General features: G+C 41.6%; 2 protein-coding genes across 11 annotated transcripts in view; one reads left to right on the forward strand and one right to left on the reverse strand.

Annotated features, from left to right (window-relative positions):
* Nucleotides 1–14,307, reverse strand: part of Pfkm (phosphofructokinase, muscle) — a 39,055-nt gene extending 24,748 nt beyond the window's left edge. Inside the window, exons 1-3 of the mRNA XM_050128933.1 lie at nucleotides 14,190–14,307; nucleotides 13,096–13,186; nucleotides 12,437–12,559 (exon numbers count right to left, since the gene is read on the reverse strand). Coding sequence (XP_049984890.1) covers nucleotides 12,437–12,559; nucleotides 13,096–13,177 — 205 coding nt within the window. The 5' untranslated portion in view covers nucleotides 13,178–13,186; nucleotides 14,190–14,307. The remainder of the gene's footprint in view (nucleotides 1–12,436; nucleotides 12,560–13,095; nucleotides 13,187–14,189) is intronic.
* Nucleotides 14,308–14,336: 29 nt separating this feature from the next.
* Senp1 (SUMO specific peptidase 1) overlaps nucleotides 14,337–24,037 on the forward strand; it is a 60,800-nt gene continuing 51,099 nt past the window's right edge. For 2 of the 10 annotated variants that reach the window (XM_050128946.1, XM_050128967.1), the window contains exons 1-5: nucleotides 14,503–15,109; nucleotides 19,614–19,661; nucleotides 20,845–20,880; nucleotides 21,897–22,027; nucleotides 23,201–23,285. In XM_050128946.1, coding sequence (XP_049984903.1) covers nucleotides 15,058–15,109; nucleotides 19,614–19,661; nucleotides 20,845–20,880; nucleotides 21,897–22,027; nucleotides 23,201–23,285 — 352 coding nt within the window. In that variant the 5' untranslated portion in view covers nucleotides 14,503–15,057. Of the gene's footprint in view, nucleotides 14,473–14,502; nucleotides 15,110–19,613; nucleotides 19,662–20,844; nucleotides 20,881–21,896; nucleotides 22,028–23,200; nucleotides 23,286–24,037 lie in introns of those variants that run through there. The other 8 variants (XM_050128958.1, XM_050128977.1, XM_050128987.1 and 5 more) reach the window with 7 other exon arrangements.

Below are 24,037 nucleotides of genomic sequence, written 5' to 3' on the forward strand. Positions count from 1 at the left end.
GGAAAGGGCCCCTTCTCAAGTCCACCACATCAGGGTTGCAGTGTTTTTGGAAGTGAGCAAGCAAGCACCTCCTTGAGACCTCATAGTAAGCAGCATGCACTCCGGGAACAATGGCTTGGTGCTCATCCCAAGCTCAGATCTACGCTTTGCTCGCTTTGCTCCACCCTTGCCTTTGCTTCAGTGCTGCCCACCGTGGGCTCCACTCTTGTTTCTCTACTGCCCTTTCTCTTGCTGACTCTCGCCTCTGCCCCACACATTCTGGCTGCCAACAACAGAAATGCAAGTGAACAAGCAATGAAAACTTTTGACTGCAAATTTATACACATTTATGTTGCAAATGACACCATCAAGAAAGTAAAAAAGACAACTTATAAAACGGAAGAAAGTATTTGCAAATTATGCATCTGATAAAAGCCCAAAATGTAGAGGAAAAGCCCTGAGACCTGCCTGGTGACCCACCTCCTGCCTGCCTTTCTGTATTACACACACACACACACACACACACACACACACACGATCAATGCATCTCTCAATCTGCATCTGAGATGTTTCTCTCTGTAGTAGATGGAGATTAACACAGAGGCCCACAACTGCACAAAGCACAATGAGGAAGAGATCACACCTCCAGCCCAGAGGCTCAGGAATCCTTTTTGAAGAAGGGTAAGAAAGAAAATAAGAGCCAGAGGTGGTGGGCGACTACAAGGAAAATTATCTTCTGGACACATCAGGGTACTGCAGATATGAATCCATGGCAATTTCAACAGCATGCATAAAACCTGTGTGAGCCAAGGCCAGAGCTGGGAAAATGGAGCCGATTGGCAATCGTTAACTGCTGGGAGAGGGACAGTATTTTAGGAGTGTGGCCCCTGATAAGCTGACTCCAGCGGAAGACCACTTCCAAGAATGTTTGGGTAGCACAGATTGGTCTTGAAGGGTTAAAAGGAAAAAAAAAAAAAAAACAAACACAAAGTTGGGTCATTAGGGAAGGTGGGCTAGATCTGGGAAGAGTTGGGGGAGGGGTGAATATGATCTCATTGAATTTGTAAGCATTGTAGGAAACAAACCTCTCAGAGAGAACTAATTTTAAAAATATTTATACATGAAAAACTCTCTTATAGGTCAGTAATAAAAAGACAATAACTCAATTAAAAATGGGTAAAGGATCTGAACAGACCCTTCATCAAAGAAGACCCAGAGGTGGAAAAAAAAAAAAAACATGTGGGGGAAAAAACCTTATTTGTTCTATCACCAGGAACTATGAGACAAACAGCTTTCAAATGGCTCAGATAAGAAAAGATAATACCAAATAACGACAAGACTGCAATGTTACAGGAGATTTGTTTGTATTGTTGCTATGAGACCCTCAATAGAGTTAAATCTTGATTCAGAGGACAAAGTTCACGTTCAGCTGGCTGAAATAGACCATAGAGTTTTATGGTGGACCCAGATGAAGATAGAGAGACACAGGGAGGAAAAAGGAGGGGCTTGGAAAGATCAGGCCTTTTCAATCTGGGAAGGTGAAGAGGACAGTCAACTGATCATTTCTCCTTCACTTTCTGAATCTATCAGATTTAAAGCCTAATATCTGACTCCCAAGTTTTATTTATTAATAGAATAATAAAAATAGACACTGTATTTGGCACCCAAAGTGGGGCCTTAGATGGCACCAAGTAGCAGTGCTACTACCACTGGCTTCAGCTCATACTTCAAACTCTCCTAAAAAATTGTGGACCTTTCTCATAAGACCTAATTGCACTTTAAAAGATATGCTTAATGGACTGGAGAGATGGCTCAGAGGTTAAGAGCAGCTCATTTTAAAATGTAAAGTTTTAGTCTTTGAAAGATATTTAGGATAGTAAAGAAAGACAGGTTAGTAGTTAGTTATCTATAACAGTCAAACTTATATTAGGTGTGTTTTCAAGGTCAGAGATATTTTAAATAGATATATGATCATCAAACATTTCAGAGACCTACAGAATATGGCGTTTAAATTTTTAATTTTTATGACAGTGAGACAACATCTGCTTCTGGCAGCACCAATTTACTTCAAAAAAGGATGATGGGCATCAAAGAACCTCTATATGGAGTTTGTTGTTTATCATTGCAAAGTTAGCCACTGGGCAAAAACCTGCCCTTGCCTCAACTGCTGAAAGTATGCTGTCCCAATTGGACAAGTTGGACACAAAAGAAGAAAACGGCTGAACTGTGCCAAGACAAGGTAGAATAGTCCTTCAAAATTTCCTGCTTCACAGAAGGTCTGTCAGATATACTAGACCTGTATGCTGAAGATAGATGCCCCAATGTTGCAGAGGAACTTTGGGGTGACTGTCCAGACAGCCAGATGTCTCTATTGTTTCTATAGTGTTGGAAGTTGTTTGCTCTGAACTTCCTATTTACTCAGGTAATAGTATATCATTATGGGATCTCTGATGGGGTTGAAGACTAGATAGTTATGGTTACAGTTTTCCTTAGTTATGATAGAAAGTAGATTAGGTACAGAACTTTGGCCTCACAAAGAGAGGATAAATAATGGAGTATTTTCTCTGAATTTGTCAAATACACTTTAGTTAGCTATTCTTGATTTACTTAGTGAATCAAAGTTTGAATTCATAAATTGTTGGTGGACTGGTGATGGAGACAATATTTGGATCTAAGTAGTTCTAGAAATTATGGTGTATGTTCTGGCTCCATCTGACTAGAGCTGAGAAACATCCCTGAGAGCAGAACGTTGGTGAATGGAACCCACAGGCTGAAATGTGGAGACTGAGGAACATCGGCATACAAGCTAGAGTTCCTAAAGAGTGTAACAACAGACTTAGATGATGGGTCAAAAAGGAATGCAGAAAGCTAGATGGCACCTCCAATTCTTGAGAAAACTAAGTTCATTTTCACTGTTGGAATAGTGTGATGCAGCTACGAAAGTATGCCCTTCTTCCAAAAAGAGAAAGCTGAAGTCTTGATTGGCACTGGAGAGGAGGCTGTGGACTCTGGATTTGTTTTTCTCGATGACCCAAGTACAAGAATTGGACACTGCTTGCAAACTTGGTTTGGGACAAAGTATACTTCAGATTTCTTCAACTTCGGAAATTGGTAATTCTAATTTAGGGCTTAGGGTAGTGGGCCCTAGCAGAAAAAAAGGGGGTACTGAATATAAAGACTGAATGTATGGAATGTATAGGAATATAGCCAGAACACTCCAGATAATAGGGTTATAGTCTGCCATCCCTCACCTTTCAATACCAGATAGTCTTCCTGTATTTAGTATACAGGGAAAGTTAACATATACAGAGAATGGCCAAATAATATCTTTATGCCATACTCCGGTACCCAGAAATGAAAGACCTATTCTTATTTTCTTTTGCATGTGTGCATATATGTGGGCATATGTTCACATGCATGTGTACATGTGTGTGCATGTGTGCATGTTCATGTGGAGGCAAAGGTTGACATCAGATATATTGCTCAGTTGTTCTCCACTTTATTTATTGAGGAAGGGCCTCTCACTGTACCCAGTTTGCTGATTCAGTTAATCTTGCTAGCCACCTTACTCCAAGGATCTAGTCTCTGCCTCCTAAGATCTGAGATTACAGGAGGGTCACTGCACCCAGGTTCATGCATGTGCTGGGGACATGAATTCTGACTCACGTTTCCATGGTAAGTGCTTTATCCTCTGAGACACTTGCTCAGCCCACAAAGGGCTGCTCTTTATGCTGATCCTTAGGGCATTGGAAGACATTCAAAAGGTTCTGTTAAAGTTCTCAGAGTGCTCCAAGATTCAGCCAGCTACTGGGCATAATGAAAAAATAGACAGGAGAATTAAAAACCAAGAGAAGAGGTTCTAAAAGATAGAAGTGTAAGATGTTTAGAAATTTCTCTGGTAAGTAGAAGTCGGAGCATTTAGGTGGAGAAGCGGAGGTCCTCCAGATTAGCTGGCCCCTGCGCTCTGCCTGATGTGGTAGATAGATAAATGAAAACGTGCAGAGCTTTGAGGAACAGCCTCCAAACAAGGACCAACTCCACAGCACTGGAAAGCAAGAGCAAGAGAGGTGGAGTGGGAGTTAAAAGTGAGAATAGCTGAAGTGGGGAGAGCCAAGCTCTAGGACACTGGTTGGGGGGCAGCTCTCAGGGAACAGCAAATAGCAAATGCGGAGTCTGAGGGCTAGCAGATTGCCTTAGGACTAGAGCGAATTCTAAAGAGACTGCAGTAGCTTGGTGAGTTGATGTGAGACACTCTATAACAAGGAGACACGGATGGGCCTCTCTGGAGGAGTAAAGGCTGCGATTCCTATGGAGACAGATACCAGGTGCGGACACAAACCTTCTCTACCCAAGACTCAAGGCTCTAAGGGTGGAAGAGTGAGCCTTGGAGGCAGAGGAGCCCCCGCCAGTCATAAATACTGACATTCTGGCACAGGACCCTTGTCTGCCTACTCCATCTCACTTAGAACAAGCAGGTAGGACTGTTCCATGTGCTCTGTGTGGTTTGAGACAACAGCTCTTCGCTTGCCTGGCAGAATGACCATCATATGGAAATGGTTGGAATTGCAAGCTCTTGGGTCTTGCCTGGGATTACTAAATTGGAAAATTTGGGGGTGGTATATATAGTGTATTTTAACAACTCCTCTAGGTTAACTCTAACCCAAGCTGAAGTTTAAAACCACTATTGTGTTGTGACATATGACCGTCATTGTATGTGTGGTCTGCTGGTGGTCAAAATAAAATGCAGAGCCGGGCGGTGGTGGCGCATGCCTTTAATCCCAGCACTCGGGAGGCAGAGGCAGGTGGATCTCTGTGAGTTCGAGACCAGCCTGGTCTACAAGAGCTAGTTCCAGGACAGGCTCCAAAATCATAGAGAAACCCTGTCTCGAAAAACAAAAACAAAACAAAACAAAACAAAATACAAGAGCTAGTTCCAGGACAGGCTCCAAAACCACAGAGAAACCCTTGAAAAAAAATAAAAATAAAAAATAAAATGCAGAGTATGATTGTGTTTATATAGAGAATCTTTTCTATTAACCAATTAACGAAATATTTCACGCTGCTATTCTTTTTGTTTCATTTTTGTTTTTGGAGACAGTATTTCTCTGTGTAGCCTTAGTTGTACTGGAAGTCACTCTGAAGACCAGATTGACCTCGAACTCACCGAGGTCCACCTGCCTCTACCTCTTGAGTGCTGGGATTAAAGGCATGAGCCACCACAGCCCAGCTTATATTTTGTCTCCCCACCCCCTGCTACTATTCCTATCTCTGCATATTTGCCTGGAAGAAGAACATGTAATGCTATTTGTCCCACCCAATGATCTTCCTAATTGAGACAATGTTGAAAGAGATAGTTTTGTCAACTTAACACAAGTTAGAGTCATAGCTGAGCAGTGGTGGAGCAAGCCTTTAAACCCAGGCAGATGTCTGTAAACTTGAGGCCAGCCTGTTTTTACAGAGTGAGTTCCAGGACATCCAGGGCTACACAGAGAAACCCTGCCTTAAAAACAAAACAAAAGAAAACACCCCCTCAAACTTGAGTCTCTGAAAAGAGGGCGCCACAAGTGAGAAAATATCAGACAGGACTGTAGGCGAGCCTGTGGGGCATTCTTTTACTGATGTGGGAAGGCTGGGCCCACTCGAGGTGGTGCCACCCGCTGGTGGTTCACAAAAGCAAGCTGAGAAAACAGAGCAAGCCAGTTAACAGCATTCCTCCGTGGTTTCTGCTTCAGTCCCTGCCTGGGTTCCTTTCCTGACGGACTAGGATTGGGAAGTATAAAATGAGATGAACCCTTTCCTCCCCAAGTTGCTTTTGGTCATGGTGTTTTACCACAGCAATAGTAATCCTGACCAGGTCAAGTCCTAAGAATTTTAGCTCCATGAAAATTCAAGTTCTGTGAAACTGATTCTGGAATGTTCTATCTTGACTTGTTGAGATCAAGGCAATCTTCAGAGAGCCAGAATCCCCACTAAGTTTTCTTTAATAGAGTCTGGGTTTGTGGATTTGTGTGTGTGTGTGTGTGGGGGGGGTATTTCAAGACAGGTTTTCTCTGTTTAGCTCTGAAGCCTGTCCTGGAACTTGCTCTGTATATCAGGCTGGCCTCGAACTTACAGAGATCGGCCTGCCTCTGCCTCCCAAGTGCTGGAATTAAAAGCATGCACCTGCACCGCCCAGCTGGTTTTTGGATTCTTATAACAGCATATAGATGGAAGCTCTGGTCTCTGATGAAGAAAGCAAGAGTACTTTCTTAAAGAGAAGTAGAGCCACAGGCAATATTAATCCTCTACACATTGACTACACCTACACTGCTTGCATCTTGGTCAATACAAGCTACCTGTATGTGAGTTCACTTGTCAAAAGACCAGGAGGGCAGTAGTGGCATGAATAATGCTGTGTCAGATGATGGGGAGGGCATGAGAGTGAGGGCTTCTCTTCCACAGAGAAGCTGTAACAGGAAGTAGCAGGGAGAGCATCGTCCTTTGGATGCTCTTCCGTTTCCCACTCAGCCAGGAGTAGTCATAAGAGTCGCTGGTCACCTAGGCAAGCTGCTTACCAGTGAAGTCTTAGGCACGGATGAGGATTTACATGCAGTGGGCAGCTGGGTGGTCTGTCAGACTAGAGCCTAACCCACAAAGCTCTCTTGGTTTCTGCTTTTGTGTTTCTTGCAGCTTAAATGAATAATCGCCAGGCAGTGGTGGCACACGCTTTTAATCCCAGCACTTAGAAGGCAGAGGCAGGCGGATCTCTATGAGTTCAAGGCCAGCCTGGTCTACAGAGCTAGTTCTAGGACAGCTAGGCTGTTACACAGATAAACACTGTCTCGGGGGGGAAAAAAAAAAGAAAAAAAAATCACGTTTTCCCTCACGTAACAGGAAGCCTGAAGATAAAAACAAATAATCTAGGACGCAAAAAATAAAGGCCACAGGGGAGTCAACTCAATGGAGATTTCTCGGCACTGCCCTCTGTGGAGCGGAGTTTAATTTTCATGGTCACAAGGTGGACCTTTTCACACAAGATTCTGGGCTCTTGCAAGGCAAGAAGTAAGAAGAGGACAAAGAACACAGCACATAGGTAAACACCACTGAGGATACTTCCAGATTCCCTGTTTGTCAAAGGCTGGAGTTTTGGGAAATCAACCATAATTGAAAGACAACTTGTATGAGACTTTTAAAATACAACACACTTTACTAATCAAATAGAACCTGGATACTTTTGATTTAGGCAAGGGTAAGAGTGGAAGCTGGGGGAGCAACTAGACAGATATAGAAGTCTTGGTGAGACAGCAGGCACAAGCATACCAAAAGGTATGTATGATGAACACATACAATGGTTGGGCATGGTAGTGCATGCCTTTAATACCAGCACTCAGGAGACAGAGACAAGCAGATCTCTATGAGTCTAAGATCAGCCTGATCTTCACAGTGAGTACCCAAACAGCCAGAGCTATCTTGAGAGACCCTATCTCAAAGCAAACAAACAAACAAAACAAAAAAAGAAAAAGAAAAAAAGACATCACAGTGTATTTGAACTAGATACCAGATACCATCCAGTACATCACACAATTCTGAATATTCTACTGGGTAAGTTGTCCAGAAAGAAACTGAGATACAACCAGAATTAAGCTATGATAAAAAAAAATACAATGTATACTTTTATGATGAAGAACATTGGTTAGTTATAGAAACACCATTGTAAGAATACAGACTAAAAACTAATGAACTGGGATCAGTTTTTCTAGTAGAGTGCACTTTTGTGTTCTTTGGAGTTTCTCTTCCAGTGAGAAGTCTCACATGTGTGAGTGGGAGAACGGTGGTGGGGTCCTAACACACAGGAAGGAGCACTCATACCTCCTGAAAGAACTTCAACAACTTCTAAACATTCAAAAAGAAACTTCTAGTGTGACTTCTCCTAACAATCAGAAAAACTGTAGGAAATAACTGAGAGGTGGCCAAGATTATTCAGTCTCAGCACAGGGCCCATGGTTCTTCGCTGTGGGGGCTCTTGTGTATGTGGGATGTCTAGCGGCATTTTGGGTATTTGGGAATATTACCTATCATTCTTTACAAAAGCTAAAGAGAGGCCTATGTGACCCATGGGTCATGTTCCTTGAGGTGCCTCAGTGCAGGACCACGTATCTTGTGTTGGTTGGTAGTTGAGTTCTGTATCAGAAACATACACACACACACACACACCAACCTCATCACTACACAGGACACAGTGTTTATACTGATGGACAAAGAGCTGGAGAAACAGCAGCTATGCTGCTCCTTTACCAAGTATGAAGCAAGCAGGTGCTGTCTTCCTGGAGACTAGAGAGCATCATCTCCCTATGTGGCTACACTCAGAACAAGGACTAGAGCACTCTGTGAGCAGTGTCAATCACTTTTTCTTTTCGTCAGGAAAGCAGAGGCAGCAGTAGGACAGTAGGTCATGGTCTGCACACATCTGTGTGTTCATAGTTCTGGGTTCACTTATGTGATGTCATTTGATGACATAACTCCTTCATCAATACCCTGTATGCAAAGAACAGAGCAAGGGCGTGACAGCCACCTAAGGCAGGATCCTGCTTTTGTTTCCCTTTAAACCATCATCTACCAAGAGATTGAAGATCATTTTAAGAAGCAAATATGAGGGCTGGGGATGTAGCTCAATGGTAGAGTGCTTGCCTAGCATGCATGAGCCTCTGGTTTTACTTATCCAGCACCATAAAACAAAACAGAACAGAGCACTCCACTAACCTGTATCTGTTAACAAAATGAATTTATGGTGAAATGTTTTGTTGTTGCTGTTGTTGTTGAGTTGTTTTCCCATAGTGCAAAAATGTTAACAGGATCTAGAAGGCACAGTGTGATCTTGTTCTTGTTCTCCCCGGCACTCAGGTCTTACTGGACCACACTACCTTTCCACTGAGCCAATCTCCTCCCAGATTCAGAGCCAACTGTGCTTTCTGGAAAATGCTTCTCTGCTTTAGCTGGCTAATGCAGTCATTCCTCTGACCGTTCTGAGTTAGTCCCTGCTTTACACGCTGAGTTTGTGTAATGCTTTCCTTCCCTGAATCCACACTGCTCTGATTCTGTAACCATGAAGGACATGCACGTTTTGTTGACCAGTGCCTGACATAGTGTGTGTTCAACAAACTTTCTTAGTAGGTAAAGAAATAAAAAAGGGATGTAGGTAGATAGGAAGAAGAGATAATAAAATGAAAGGGAAGATCGAAGAAATCAAGAGAGGATGAAGAAAGGCCCCACTCAGGCTGGAAGATAATCAATTTCCTTTCTCTTGGAAGAAAGCTGAAAAGAGGGCTGAAGAGATGGCTCAGTGGTTAAGAGCATTGCCTACTCTTCCAAAGGTCCTGAGTTCAATTTCCAGCAACCACATGATGGCTCACAACCATCTGTAATGAGGTCTGGTGCCCTCTTCTGGCCTGCAGACACACACAGAGAAAGAATATTGTATACATAATAAATAAACAAATATTTAAAAAAAAAGAAAGAAAGCTGAAAAGATTACGAGGGGCTCTTACTTGAGGCTTCAGTGTTCAAATGTAGAAGCTGAACATCATAATTTTGTCCATAAGATAATGGCTAGTGGAAACCGGAGAAGCAAGTCCAAATTAGTCATCAGGGCAAAGGGGGTCTGAGGTGAGTATTAGGTACAGAGCAAACGAGAATGGCAAACGTGGGAAAGCTAGGGCAACTAGGAAACAACCTGCACATACTCGATGGTAGAAAGCAGCTGCCGACTGTATGGGCTGAGCAAATCAGATTAAAGGAACACCCACAGTTGCCAAACAGGTACCCCAAGTACTTGAATAAGTAAATATTCTTGAATATAAGGCATTTTTCATGAATCTTGCTATGCTAGATATAGTAAGAAGACAGCATAGGTTTGAGATCATATAAGATAATGGCCCCTGCATCCATGCTAGACCTATCCAGACAGCCTAAGCGCTCACCTGGCACTACTCATATCTACATCTCTATGAGCTCTTCAGAAATTTGCTGGGCAGTGGTGGTGCACACCTTTAATCTCCCTGCATTTGGGAGGCAGAGGCAGGCAGATCTCTGAATTCAAGGCCAGCCTGGTCTACAAGAGCTAGTTCCAGGACAGGCTCCAAAGCTACGGAGAAACCCTGTTTCGAAAAATAAAACAAAAGAAGAAGGAGGAGGAGGAGGAGGAGGAGGAGGAGGAGGAGGAGGAGGAGGAGGAGGAGGAGGAGGAGGAGGAGGAGGATAGAAATTGAACATTTTGAACCAGCATCACCAACTTCTTAATTCTTATGCAATCTCATATATTGCCTTTTCTGGAACATCGGCTCCTGAGGAATAGGGAAAACATCTAGTTAATTTTCTCATCTCCTATTGAGTCAATAAAATGAGCTCACTAGCACACCCTCAAAAAGTATGAACAAATAATTGTTATCTATTGCCCAGGTCCTGCAATAGTTAATTCAATTGTCAACTTCTATTTTAAATTTTATTTCACTTTTATGTGTTTTGTCTTCATGTATGTGTGCACCATGTGCATTCAGTGCCCATGGAGACCAGAAGAGAGCATCAGATCTCAAGGGACTGTAGTTACAGACTGCTGTGCGCTACCATGTGGACTCTGGGAATCAAACCAGGATCCTCTGGAAGAGTAGCCCGGCTCTTAACTGATGAACCATCTCTCTAGATCCCAATTTTTAATTTCCTAAGAAAAACTTTTTATCCCTGAATTCCTTCTGGAAATATATGAAAGTTATTTAGCTAAATAATTTTAAAAAACATTTCTGAATTGTAACTATTAGGATAATAGTAAGTCATTATGTATCTCTCTCTCTCTCTCTCTCTCTCTCTCTCTCTCCTTCTACCTACAACTTTACACGTATAGATGGGTGGAGTCAGTCTTGATTAGCACAAATGCCACGATGAAATGCATTATTTTATACTCTAACTTTACAAACTAATTTAAAAACTCTTGTTTGGCAGGTTAATTGGATTAGGTACACATACAGGTAATTAGTAAACACACCTCTGGTCATGTCTGTGAGGGGACTTGCAGAGAGTATTAGCTAAGAAGGGAAAGCTGGTCCTGTGTGTGGCTGGCACCATCAAATAGGCTGGAATCCCGGGAATTGTAAGAGAAAGGAGAGACGGAGGAAGGGTGCAGAAGCATAGGCTCCACTCTCAATGTCCAGGCACTCTGAAGTGAACTCTCCCTACATGCCCCCCACCCAGTAAAATGGACGGAACCTCTGAAACTGTGAGTAAAAGCATCTTTTCTTCCTTAAGCTATCAGGCAAGTGCATTTTGTCACAGCAATGGAACAACAGAGCACGTTTTATAACTTATTGTTTCTAGTATGTCCCTGGCACACAGTGGAAACTAAAGAAGTATTTTCAGTGAACTGGCTCCAATATAGATATATTAGTTGAGGAGAGACATATAGATGTGTTTCTAAAATTTAATATGAAGTATTGGTGAGCTGAATCTTTATTAAAATATACAAGAGGAACCTGTTATTCAAGTTTTCCCAGGGTAAAATTTACAAGTCTTTGGAATCATTTTGTAACATAATAATAACTCCTTAATTTAATCCATTAATTGAAGTTTCACCTTTTTTTTTTTTTTTTTGAGACAGTGTTTCCCTGTGTAGCCCTGGCTGTCCTGAAACTCACTCTGTAGACCAGGCTGGCCTTGAACTCATAGAGATCTGCTGGCCTTTGTCCTTCAACACTGGGATTAAAGGCACACACCACCATTGCCTGAAGACATTCCATGTTTTTTATATATCAAGTTTACTCAATAAGGAAGTCAGATTAAATAGTTTATAGTAACACGGGAGCCAAATGACTTATCTTGGAAATAGTTTGAGTGTATCTCTCAAGGTTTCATGTGTTGAAAATGTGGTATTCCACGCGGTAATGTTAGGAACAGGTGAAACTTTGAGAATGGGGTCTGGTGGGAGGTAATCAGGTTATTGGAGGTACTGAGCTGAGAAGGAATCAATGAGGTTCTTGTGGAAAGAGGCTGTTATAAAATAGACAAACTGGCCCCTCCCCCACTGTTTGGCTTTCTGTTTCACTGTGTGATCTCTCCTTGCTTATGTTCCTGCTATGATGTGGTTCATCCAAGGGAATCTTAAGACAGAGGCCAAGCAAAAGGGGTCGCCCACTCGTGGGCTTCCAGTTTCCTCTGCCGTGAATAAAATCTTTGTTTTATATATTATTCAGCATTGGGTGTTTTGTTACAGCAACAGTAAACAAACCACATATAAATATTGTGGAAATGAACTAAGGATTGCTCATACAAGTAACTATTCTTCCGACGGCCTTTTCTCTTTCATCCCCTCTCTCCAAACACTTTCTCCCTGTGTCTTACATTTAAATGGTGACTCATAATGCTATAAGTAACCTTTTTGCTTTCCAATACTTATTTTCACACCCATTACCCATTGCTTACACGCATGCCTCACCAGTTTCAAGAACAGGTATATGTCCCACGGTGTTTGGATCATCCACAGTTTCTAGTGTCTTCAAAAGATCTGTCTTTGATTGTGGCTTTGGTATGATCATGTTGGAAGTTGAAGCTTCCCCAGCTGAGAAGCAAAAGCTGTACGTCACCCTCAGGGTGGGACTCAGAGAGGGGCTGCACCCTACACTTACATTTTGCCTAAAAGACTTAACTATTGAAAACTTCCTTTCCATAAATACAGTGAAAAAGATTAAAAGAAGTGATGGTTGTTCTCAATAACTAGTTTACCTTTCAAAGATTCTATTACTTTGATAATAACAGAGGCAAAGTAGAACTCATTTCTGCAGATTAGAATAGAAAATCACTTTTCTTTGGGCCTTGACTTACATATTTGGGGGTGCCTATAAGAGTAACAACAAGAACTCCCACAAATGAGCCTAGACATATTACAATAATCCATAAATTAAATAGAAATCAATGATCATTCCATAAATCTTGTTCTTCCTTATCTGCCTGGGGCAAGTATAACATCTAGAGATATAACACAGTGACAAATATTTTTCAAACAAGGAATAGAAATAGTTGACCCCTTAGGCCTGTAATTATACAGGAAGCTCAGAGAAAGCTCATCTCTTGCCAATGCAGCATAATTAACGGTACCTGTGCTCTGATCAGTCCTGACTACTCGGCGAGACTGAATCACGCACATGAAAAATTGCAGTTGAAATTCGTCTTTATGCATGGCTACTTCCTAGAAATAAAGAGTTTAATCCAGATAAATAGATCTGTTGAATAATTAAAGTGTCCAAGATTGACATGGTCTAGGTGGAATTAATACTGCCAAGCTTTAGGACTTGGCCACATAAAAATATCAGTATATAAGGTGATATAAATAATCTATTTTTATATATACACCCAAGTCGGGGTCCCTGGACAAGTTCACCTCCTTCCCTTTCCCAGTTGCTCAGAGTATGGAAAAGGCTGGAGCTTCCAGAGGTTTTCCATACTTTAAGACTCAATTCAGCCGGGCCTTGGTGGTGCATGCCTTTAATCCCAGCACTAGGGAGGCAGAGAAAGGCAGAACTCTGTGAGTACGAGACCAGCCTGGTCTACAAGAGCTAGTTCCAAGACATGTTCCAAAGCTACAGAGAAACCCTGTCTCGAAAAACCAGGAAAAAAAAAAAAAGGACTCAATTCAGACAGGCAGTCAACTGGGTCTAGAATACCTGTTCTGAAGCACCTCTCCAAGGCTTCTAGGTAGGGTCTGAGCCAGAGGCCTACTAAACTAAGGGAGCCTGGTAAACAATTTGAATGAACAAACTTATTTCATTTCCATTATTCTCGCTTAAAAAGTCTGGCCTGAATTACATGTCTAAGACCTCTGGCGAGCTTAGAAATCACTGTCTTAACTTCCTCCAGTCATGGAAGGTTCTGCACGTTGTCAGTCTTAAGCTAAGGTGTTCTCAAAGTTTCTGTTCCCGGTCTCTGGTCCCCGTCCCCCACTTCCTGTGATCCCTCAAGCTTGACAAGAAGCACATTAATTTCCAGAAGATACAGTTTGAAATCGACTTAAGATATCAAATTCTCATTTAACAAGCAAGGCACAACAATGTAAGGCCACAGTGAAAAACGGCCACGGAAACCTGAGCGTAAGCCAAAAAAAAAAAAAAAAAAAAATCAATGAACGGAACCAGAAGACAGCGGGTAAGGGAGCCGAGGGACAGAGAAAAGCAAAGGACGGCGGGCGCACTAACACTATTCCAAGTGTGAGAAAGAGGAAAAGCCCGGTCTGAGGGCGACCGGAGACTAAGACTAGACTCAAACGCTCCTGTGGCTTCTCAGGCTTCGCCACCTCGCGCAGGCGTCCCACGAGCCTGTACTCTGCTCTTTGACCTCTTGCCCCACCCCCTTTCCTCCTCAGCAGCTGCCCAGCCGTCTTCCGGTGCTGTAAAGACGGTTCCGGTTCACGGAGGTTCCCGGGCTTTGCGTTCCGCGCCCGGCCGGAAACTCCTTTGCCTAGCAGCCGGTTCCGGTTCGGTGAGTGGCGGCGGGAAACTGGGGGAGGGGTGAGGATGGAGGGAGACTGGGCCGGGAGGCTCTGTCGGACCGGGCCCGCCGGCCTCCGCGGGGCTGAGCGGAAGCGAGGACCGCGGTGGGGACAGTGCTTTTTCGTCCGTCCCGCCCCCTAGGACCACCTCCACTCCCCCCTGCTGTCCGGTGGCGGCTGTCTGGCCCGGGGCTGGTAGCCGGGCTTCCCGAGGCCGCCCTTTGAGGCCTCTATCGCCTGACCCGGGGAAGAGGCTGTCTCCCCGCGGTCACAGCAGGCCCTTCTCAGCGCCCAGCTCTACTTTTCCACTGAGAAAAGATCGCTTGGGATTCCTGGAGTTTCCCGCCAGAGCAGGGTCCTCTCCAAGGGAGAGCCGTTTTCACCAAGGAAGTTCAGCTTTCAATCCCACCTGCTTCACCTCTCTTCTTCCTGGAGACCTGAATGATACTTCTCGACTACTTCAGTGTCCCACGTAAACAATTCTCCAACTCTTTTACCCTGTGGTATTTCCCCGAGATTGTGATATCGCTAGTGCCACCACCAGAGAGAAACGTCTGGACCCTTCTGCACAGGTTATGAAACCCCCCTTAACTGCCACAGCTTTCTTACCTGGCTCATCGCCTCTTGGTAATTGGCTTGAACCTTTTCTTCGTATACCCTAATGTGATCTTTCTGGCTGTGGGCTAGGTTTCCCTGGTCTTGAGCTTGGTGATTTCTGTTTTATCAGTACCTCTACAGTTTTTCTGTTATCTTGTTGGCAATAACTCGCTCCTTTATCACTTTAAACTCACACTTGTTAAAATTACTTAGTTCATGTGGCACACTTACTGTACTGGAGTGGTGGTGATTCTTGTAAAAATTAGGCCGTCTGTTGTAGTCTGCCAATTGTTTGACTTAAGGTTTTCGTTGTAATCGGAAATTCTGGATGAAGTAGATACATGCGTACGTGTTCTTCATAAAGAGCATTTTGTATTCAGGACTTTGGCTGATACGTGGATTACACCGCCTTTGAGGTGACAGTGACACCTTCATGATTGACTTTAACCTTCCAATTAGACTGCCTGCTCCCCCTCCCCGTCCCTTTTAGACAGCTTCATTCATTTTACCTGATTTTAGTTCATTACCCCGACTGCAGAAGTGGCGATCCTGTCGCTCCACTGTTGTTGAGTCTAGAGAGGGAGTGGAAGAGAATACAAACAGGTTCTGCCACTTGTGGCTAACGTGATGTAATTTTTTCTTTCACTGACTTATATTTCTCCTACCAGTTGCACCATCTTTGCTGTGTCTGTGAACACACCAGCCTCTGCCTCCTGAGTGCTGGGATTAAAGGTGTGCGCCACCACACCTGACTTCCTATGAACTTCCAAGTGGCAAAGACCATCTTATTTGTGTTTGTATCCCAGCACCCGACACTTAGTGTAGTTAGTGTACGTATGGAAGAAGGTAAAAAATTGCTTACAACTGTAGAATATTAAGGTGTTTACGGCACCAGTTTAATTGGGGAGAGATTGCACATAGAAATACTATTATGGGGACCGGAGCAGAGGATGATGGGGTGTAAACTGTATCATGTGCTTGGCTGTATCCCAGAACTCCAGAGTAGGGTTACTCACACCGTTTTCACAGCCTGGCTCTGGATACAGCTAACTGTACAGTGCTATATGTTGCCGGTAACTTCATCGTTAAATTTTTTAGTCATCTCTTCCAAACAGTACAGCCTTACAAATGATTTGTCAATTTCTATTCTGTTGCAGTCAAGACCTTTTCTTTTCCCACAGATTTCCCTGTCACTGGTGCCCCACTACTAACTTAATTCACATTAATAACTAGCTGCTTTTTAATATTCTTAATTAAGTGACAGATGCACACTAGCAATGAATTATTAGAATGATTTTCTTTTGTTGTTGTTTTTCTGAGATAGGGTTTCTCTGTGTAGTCTTGGTTATCCTAGAATTCACTCTGTAGACCACGCTGGCCTCACAGACATTGGCCTGCCTCTGCCTATGTGGCACACGCCTTTTATCTTAGCTCTCGGGAGGCAGAGGCAGGCGGATCTACAGAGCAAGTACAGGACAGCCAAGGCTACACAGAGAAACCCTGTCTCAAAAAAACAAAAAGAAAGAAAGGAAGAAAAAAATGTCATCCTTGTTAGAATTTGAAGACATCTAAGGCTTGTTATCTGTTTTTTAAGTCTCTTCTTGCAACACATTACTAATGAAGATACTAAAAGTACACACAGAAACAGGATATGTCTGTGCTAAGGTGTGGATGTGGGGCTCTAGTCATCTGAACGTGTAAGTCAGGGTGGATTACCCAAAGCTAGCTGGAGGTTCTGTTTCAATTATCCAGGCCAATCTGAATGAAGATGTTTGAGGGATGTGAAGCTGTGCTATGCTTGAGACGTGCACTTGCTGAGGGATTCATGGGGCCTTCCTTTGGCCCCATCTGTGTGATTTCATGCAAGTGATTTAACTTTTCTGAATTAGTGACTTTCTAGCTTGTTTTCCCCTTCCCTTCCCATTATGAAAAAGAAATTAACTGGGGTTGTTCTACTGGATCCCAGATTCTGTTTTCTTTCTTTTTGAGAGAGCATTTTGCTGTATTATAATCCAGAGTGGCCTCAGATTTGGAATCTTTCTACCTTTCAAGTTCTGGAATTAAATTAGTTGTCATCATCTTCCTCTTCCTCCTCTTCATCATCCCTCCCTCTCCCCCTTTTCCCTCTTCTTTCCCACCTTAATTTGGATCCTAAAAAATTCTACCCTAGGGCAAGAGGAATATTCAGGTTAAGAGCTCTGGCTTCCAGGGGAGCCAGGTTCCACACAGGTTCACAACCGTCAGTAACTCCAGTTCCAGGGCTCTGATGCCCTCTTCTGATCTCCTCAGGTACTAGGCACACACATGGTACACAGACATACATTCAGGCAAAATACTCATACAAATAAAATAATCTTTAAAAAAAGAAAGAATTCTACCCTGTTAGAAAAAAGAGAGGGGAGAATAGCCTGGAGAAATTGTGATTAGAAGCTTTATGCTGCATTAAGCATTTAGAGATAGTTGAAACCTAAATCTAAGGTTTAAGCTATCTGGGGAATCCTGGCAGGCCTAGATGCTCTGCTCACTGAAGCAGCCTTCCATGTATGCTCTTTGTTGTGACCATCAAGAAAGCCTGTTGACATCATACAGTCTCTTGACTACTGTGAGGATTCAGGATGACTGTGGACTTGCTAATCTAGTGCTCAGTCTTTTTTTTTTTGGTTTTTCGAGACAGGGTTTCTCTGTAGCTTTGGGGCCTGTTCTGGAACTAGCTCTGTAGACCAGGCTGACTTTGAACTCACAGAGATCCACCTGCCTCTGCCTCCCAGGTGCTGGGATTAAAGCATGCCACTACTGCCCAGCTAATGCTCAATCTTTTTAACCACGGTCCTAAAAGTGGGTGTGCATGTGTGGTTATGTTAATTAAGTAGCTCCAAGCTGTTAGACTCTTAACTACCCCAACCCTTTTCTGGGAAAATTCATTATCTGTAATTTCTCTTTCTGCAGTTTCAGTTATAGTCAACTGTATTTAGAAAATAAATGGAAAATTTTATATTTCGAGACAAATGATATTCATAAGAACACATTCACACAGTGTGTGTTTTACTATGTAACTCTAGCTGGCCTAGAACTCACCATGTAGACCAGGATGGACTCAAACTCACAGAAATAGATCTACCTGCCTCTGCTTCCCAGATTGTTCTGTTTTTATTACTGTTGTTCTAATTTAAATTAAACTTTCTTAGATAATTATGTATAGGAAGTAAGTGTGTGTGTGTGTGTGTATAATTCAGTCCCACTTGTAGTTTTAGACTGTTGTGATCCAAGGCTCTGAATCACCTCAAGTAGACACAAGAAATTACAGAAGGCAGGGGAGCACAAAAGAAGTGGGAAAGAGGGGGAGACTGATAGATCAGGGCACAGAACAGACCCAGGAACTGAACTACAACCCCGAATGCCAGTTGAAGCAAGTATTTAAGAATAAAAATCATAAACATTTGCTGCCAAGTTACAGTTTTTCACCAATCAGAATTCAAAGATTAGGGGCTTCTTTGAATGTTACATTATTATCAACCGATATACAGTGTAAGCCTTTCAGTCCAACCAATCAGATTCATTTGTTTTATCTGTTCTTGGGAACAGTCATATGTTTCTAGAAAACTAAAGATGCATAATGACACTGTCTATGGTTTAGGGAGAAGGTAGGTCAGCTATTGGAAGGTTCCCAGCTCCCCTAAGGCTTGGGAACCCGAATTGTATTTCACCTTACAGGTAAAATGGTGTCTGAAGTCAAAATGGCAAAACTTAAGACAAGGTGCTTTTTGCCTGTTCCCAACAAGACATATACTAGATGCTTTGCAATATATCTCCTTCTTGAGGGGAGCTTCTGTGTAGATAAAAGAGCTTTGGTTTAAGCAGGTTTGATTTGATTTGGTTGGTTAGTTTGGCACTAAGGATTGAATAAAAGGCCTTGTCCATGCTATGCAAGGATTTACCACTGAACCTGTTCCAACTCTGGTTGTTGGGGTTTTTTTTTTTTTTTTTATTTTTTTTTCTTTTTTTTTTTTTTTTTTAGCAGTTTGGTGGATCATGTTGGAGGGAGAGTGCTTTGTACAGGTGAAAGTATTCCTTGATTGTACTCAGTAAATTTTTGTCATTTTTGTTTGTCTGCTAATAAGATTTATAGAAATCTTAAGAGAAATCTTAGGATCACAAAGACTCACTTGCTTAGAAAAATGTCTTAGTATGAAGTAATAGAAAAAGCAGTGGATTAGGAAGAATTGCTAGTTGTAATTTCATTGCAGTTGCTAGCTGTATGATTTTTATACATGAGATTCAGTCTCCTGGGGGGGGGGCTCACTCCATTTCTGCTTTGAAGATCTGTGACTCTGTGGGTTACCTATAATTGCTGTTTAATGCAGCGTAGTTTGCAGCAATGTTTGGAATTTATTTTTCACTTTTTTCTCAACAAATCAATAGCCTTTGCCATTTTTCTCCAGTAATGACATCAGTGCCACTTGTGTGTAAGCTCCTGTTATATAATATTTAAACTAGATGCTTTATGGTTTATTTATATTTTTGTCTTCTTTTATAGGTTTTTGTATCTTTGCTAAAGTCAGTGATGTGAAAAGACCTGAAATGGGTAAGACTAACTAAAGCAGTCCTTCCATCCTCTTAGTTACTGACTAGTTAGGCTGGGGAGAAAGAGCGAGTTTCCCAATATTTGCTGTTTGTGTCTTTGTACATAGTAATAATATTACAAGATCTTAGTCCTAACTAAATGCTGATTGACACATAGATAGATACATAGATAGATAGACACACTCAGCATTATTTTCCTTTGGTTAATACATTGCTTACAGAGTCATTTAAGATCATTTTCTTATTCATTGTTTTGAAAAAATAAATGCACACTAGCAGTATTTTTTATGCTTACTATGTATCTACTCTAAGTATTTAATATACGTTAATTCATTTCTATTGTTTCAGTCATCTTAGAAGGATATCTAATAGTGTATACAAAATATACAGGATTGTACCAACAATGTATTTTATCAACAAGGAAAGTGAGATACAGGTTAAGAAACCTGCTTGGGGTCATATTCTCCATCTAGCAGAGTTCTATCCGTGTTCTTTAGTACTGTGTTACACTGCCTCCTGTAGGATAAATAATTTGAGGAAGGTAAATAATTGTGTTTCCTGTTGCTAGTGATATTGAAACTTTGTACTCAGAACATGTCCCCTGTTTTGTTCATTGCATTCTCTCTGTAAAGGAGCTCAGTGTTCAGACAGGAATAGCAGTCAGATTAGGAATAAGTTGGAATGGCTACATCCATGTTTCTTTTAAATTCACCTTAAACCTTTCTTTACTTCTTACATTTTTTAAAATATTTATTATGTGTACAATATTCTGTCTGCATGTATGTCCACAGGCCAGAAGAGGGCACCAAACCTCATTACAGATGGTTGTGAGCCACCATGTGGTTGCTGGGAATTGAACTCAGGACCTTTGGAAGAGCAGGCAATGCAGGAGCCATCTCTCCAGCCCTACTTCCTACATTTTTGTTTCCACCTCCACCTCCACCACCACCACCACCACCCTCAACATGCACTCTTCTTCTTTCTCATAGTTTACCCCCTCCTCATTTGTTTCTATTTTCTCATTGCTGTTATCAGTGTAAGTCAGAGTTCTCATAGCTCTCATTTGTTCCCGTGTCAGCCCTTTTATGGTAAAAATGTCTCTAAAGTAAGATTCTGCCATAGTACTGTAGCCGTTGAGATGATACTTACTAAGAGTCATACAAATAAATTCTACTTTTTTACAGAAAAAATCAAGTGGATTAAGAAGTTTTTAATGGCTGGTATGTTGTGGGAGGGCACATGCACATGTTTGTGTAGGTCCATGGGAATGCATGTACAGGCCCAAAGAGGATTTTGAGTATCCTGTCTGCCTTATTTCTTTAAGACAGGGACTTTCACTGAATTGGAAGCTTACTGTTTTTGTTAGGTTACTGCTGGTCAGTAAGCTTTTAGAACCTGCCTGTTTCTACCACACAGGTAAACACCGCCTTGCTTGATTTTTTTACATGGGTGCTGGAGATTCAGTCTGAGGTTCTCACACTTGTACAGCAAACATTTCTGCCTACTGCGCCATCTTCCCAGCTCCTGGGTTCAATTTTAAAGCACCTTTTTGAGTTAAGACAACAAATGAATCGCTGTGAACAGAGGTTTTGAATGGTGATGTACGCTCACTTCTTCCCTTTCTAAGTGATAGGGCTTGCTCTGTCATCCATGCTGATCCCAAACTCAGGGTCTGCTAGTCTGCCTTTGCTTTGCAAGTACCTACAACTTGTAGAGCATGGCTCTTTACCCAGTATCCTATTTTTTTGAATATTAAATTTATTTATTTATTTGTGTTTTAAGATTTGTTTATTATGTATACAATGTTCCTACTGCCTGTATACCTCCATGCCAGAGAGGGCACTTAATCTTATTACAGGTGGTTGTGAGCCACCATGTGGTTGCTGGGAATTGAACTCAGGACCTCAGGAAGAGCAGTCAGTGCTCCTAACCTCTGAACCATCTCTCCAGCCCAATATTAAATCTATTATACTTAAAACGTTAAAAGTTTTCTTTGGGGGAAATTTCATTATTTTAAAAACTATTAATCAGACTGTTTTTAGTCTTGTGTAGGTTTTGAGCTACTTGTTAGATGGTATCAGTCAATTCTAAACTGGCCAGTGTCTTCACATGTTAAAGAGGGTTTTATTTGACTATATAATTCTTTGAAAATCATTTTTACTAGGTGAAAAGATTGACTCAAGAAAGTATGTTTGAAGGATTGTGTTACTTGATCTAATCTGAACTCTTTCCCTAGATGACACTGCCGACGGGGTGAAGATGGATGCTGGAGAAGTAACTTTAGTGAACCACAACTCCACCTTCAAAACCCATCTCTTGCCACAGTCACATTTTCCCAAGGACCAGCTTTCACTTTCTGACCAGCAGGTTAGGAATCATTTTTTCTTTTACTAAACTAATAGTTTTGTTCATTATAAGTAGTCATCTGATACAGTGTGAATGCCACACTAAAATATCCACACTAAAAAAAATTATTTTTAGAATAAATAATTTTAGTGTTTGGATTTCTGCTTGGTTTAAGATTTAAAAAAAAAAGTTAAGACAAAAGAGATGGCATATGAATTAAGAACAATATTTTTAGAAAGCTCCTCATTGTTCCTCAGGATATTAAACTATTGACACATAGATCTTTCTTCTTTTAAACTAAGTCTTAAAATTACTAAGCATTAGCTAAGGGGTGATACACAGCCATTCTGAGGAGCTTTGGCTGTGATATAATTCACAGTGTTTCAAGGTCTGGCCCAGAACGCAGCATGTGCATTGCCAGGGACCTGGTGAAAATACAGAATCTGAGCATCTCCCACTGGAACAGAAGCTGTATTGTGAAAGCATCCCTAGCTGACTTATATGCAAACTAAAATAACAGGAACACTGTTGAAACAGTAGTTTTAGGCCAGGGCTGGCTCAGCAGATAGAGAAACTTTCTGCCAAGCCCGATTACCCTAGTTTGATTCCTTCAAGTTGTCCTCTGACCTTGACACTTATGCCATGGGATGTGGAATAAATAACTGTAATTTTTAAAATTAAAGCAAAGAAAATAGTCTTGCTCAGTAGGAAAGCCTGTGGAAATTTGAATGAGATGATTTGTTGCTGTGTGAATCTGCTTATGTGTAGTAGATTAGGCACTGGTCCCCCATAGTCATGTGAGTGTTGCATATATACTTACATCTTATACTTGAGAAGAGGTGATCTGTAAAGTGTCCAAAAGAATCAAAACCAAGTTGATATTCTCAGCTTCTGTGACTTGTTATAACTTAGTTTCTGATAGAATACAGTAAATGCAGATATACCATCCAGTGAACATCCTTTAAGCTGTAGAGCAGATAGTTACGTCCCATCTTCCCCTGAAATCTGAGTAATTTCACCAAATTGTCTTCTTCTTGTTAGTATACAGTTTATTTATAATATAATAAATATATACATAGTATATTGAGTTACAAAGTATATCATAGTCCTGTTTAATGATGTTTTCCTTAGTATAGACTTTTATTCTCTTTTATTGTCAAAATTATGATTTGAGAAAGCAATCTTGTGTTTTAGATCCTGCCTTCTAGGCAGGGGACTTTGGACCGACCTTCCTCATGTTCTACAAGAAGTGCAGCTTATAATCCAGATTACTATTCAGGTATGGCCCATTGCTTGTATTCAGCTCACTGCACACCCTTCACGTTTCTTCATAGAAATAATCTGTGTTTACCATCTCTAAAGGTGAAGGCATGATCAGGTATAATTGGGATGTGACTTGGTGGTAGAGCACTTACCTATTGTGCTCAGAGCCCTGGGTTTCCTTCCCAACACTGTGAAAAATAAGAAGTGAAAGAATTTTCCAAAGCAGCATGGCGTTTTTCCATTATAGCATCATTTTAGTTAGTTATTTATGTGTATGGTTTTGGTTGCTATAATAGTTTGAATTTAATGTCAACCAAATACTAATTTTTGAGTGGGAAAGTTTTTTTGAATTTTCTCCTCTTTGTCTCTTTCATTATAGAAAGTAAAATGGCTTTGTTTTTTGTTTTGTTTTATTTTTTTTACTATGTATATGTGATACAAAGGGTATTTGTTTCGTATTGATTTAAGCCACATGGCTAACTTATTTCTATTCTTGAAACAATTAAACCTGAAAATTGATTTCTGTCCAGGTTTGTTCCTCCGTCAGGGCAGGACATGTTAGCTACATGTCTGCCTAGCGCCTGCCACAGCCATGTGCTTGTGTATTCAAGGACTTTCTTTCTGCTCAACCTGGGATCCAGAGTAGAAGCTAGCATCCACTAAGTGACTCCTATCCCTGGCCGGTGGCCTTGTCTGCCTCTGACCTGATAACTAAGACTGCCCATCAGTCTCTGGGCACTGTGACTCTGCAACATTACAGTGGTCTTC

This window comes from Alexandromys fortis, unplaced genomic scaffold (assembly GCF_014885135.2).
Source record: "Alexandromys fortis isolate MF-2015 unplaced genomic scaffold, M_Fortis_MF-2015_v1.1 scaffold_28, whole genome shotgun sequence".
In the NCBI taxonomy this organism is placed as follows: Eukaryota; Metazoa; Chordata; class Mammalia; order Rodentia; family Cricetidae; genus Alexandromys; species Alexandromys fortis.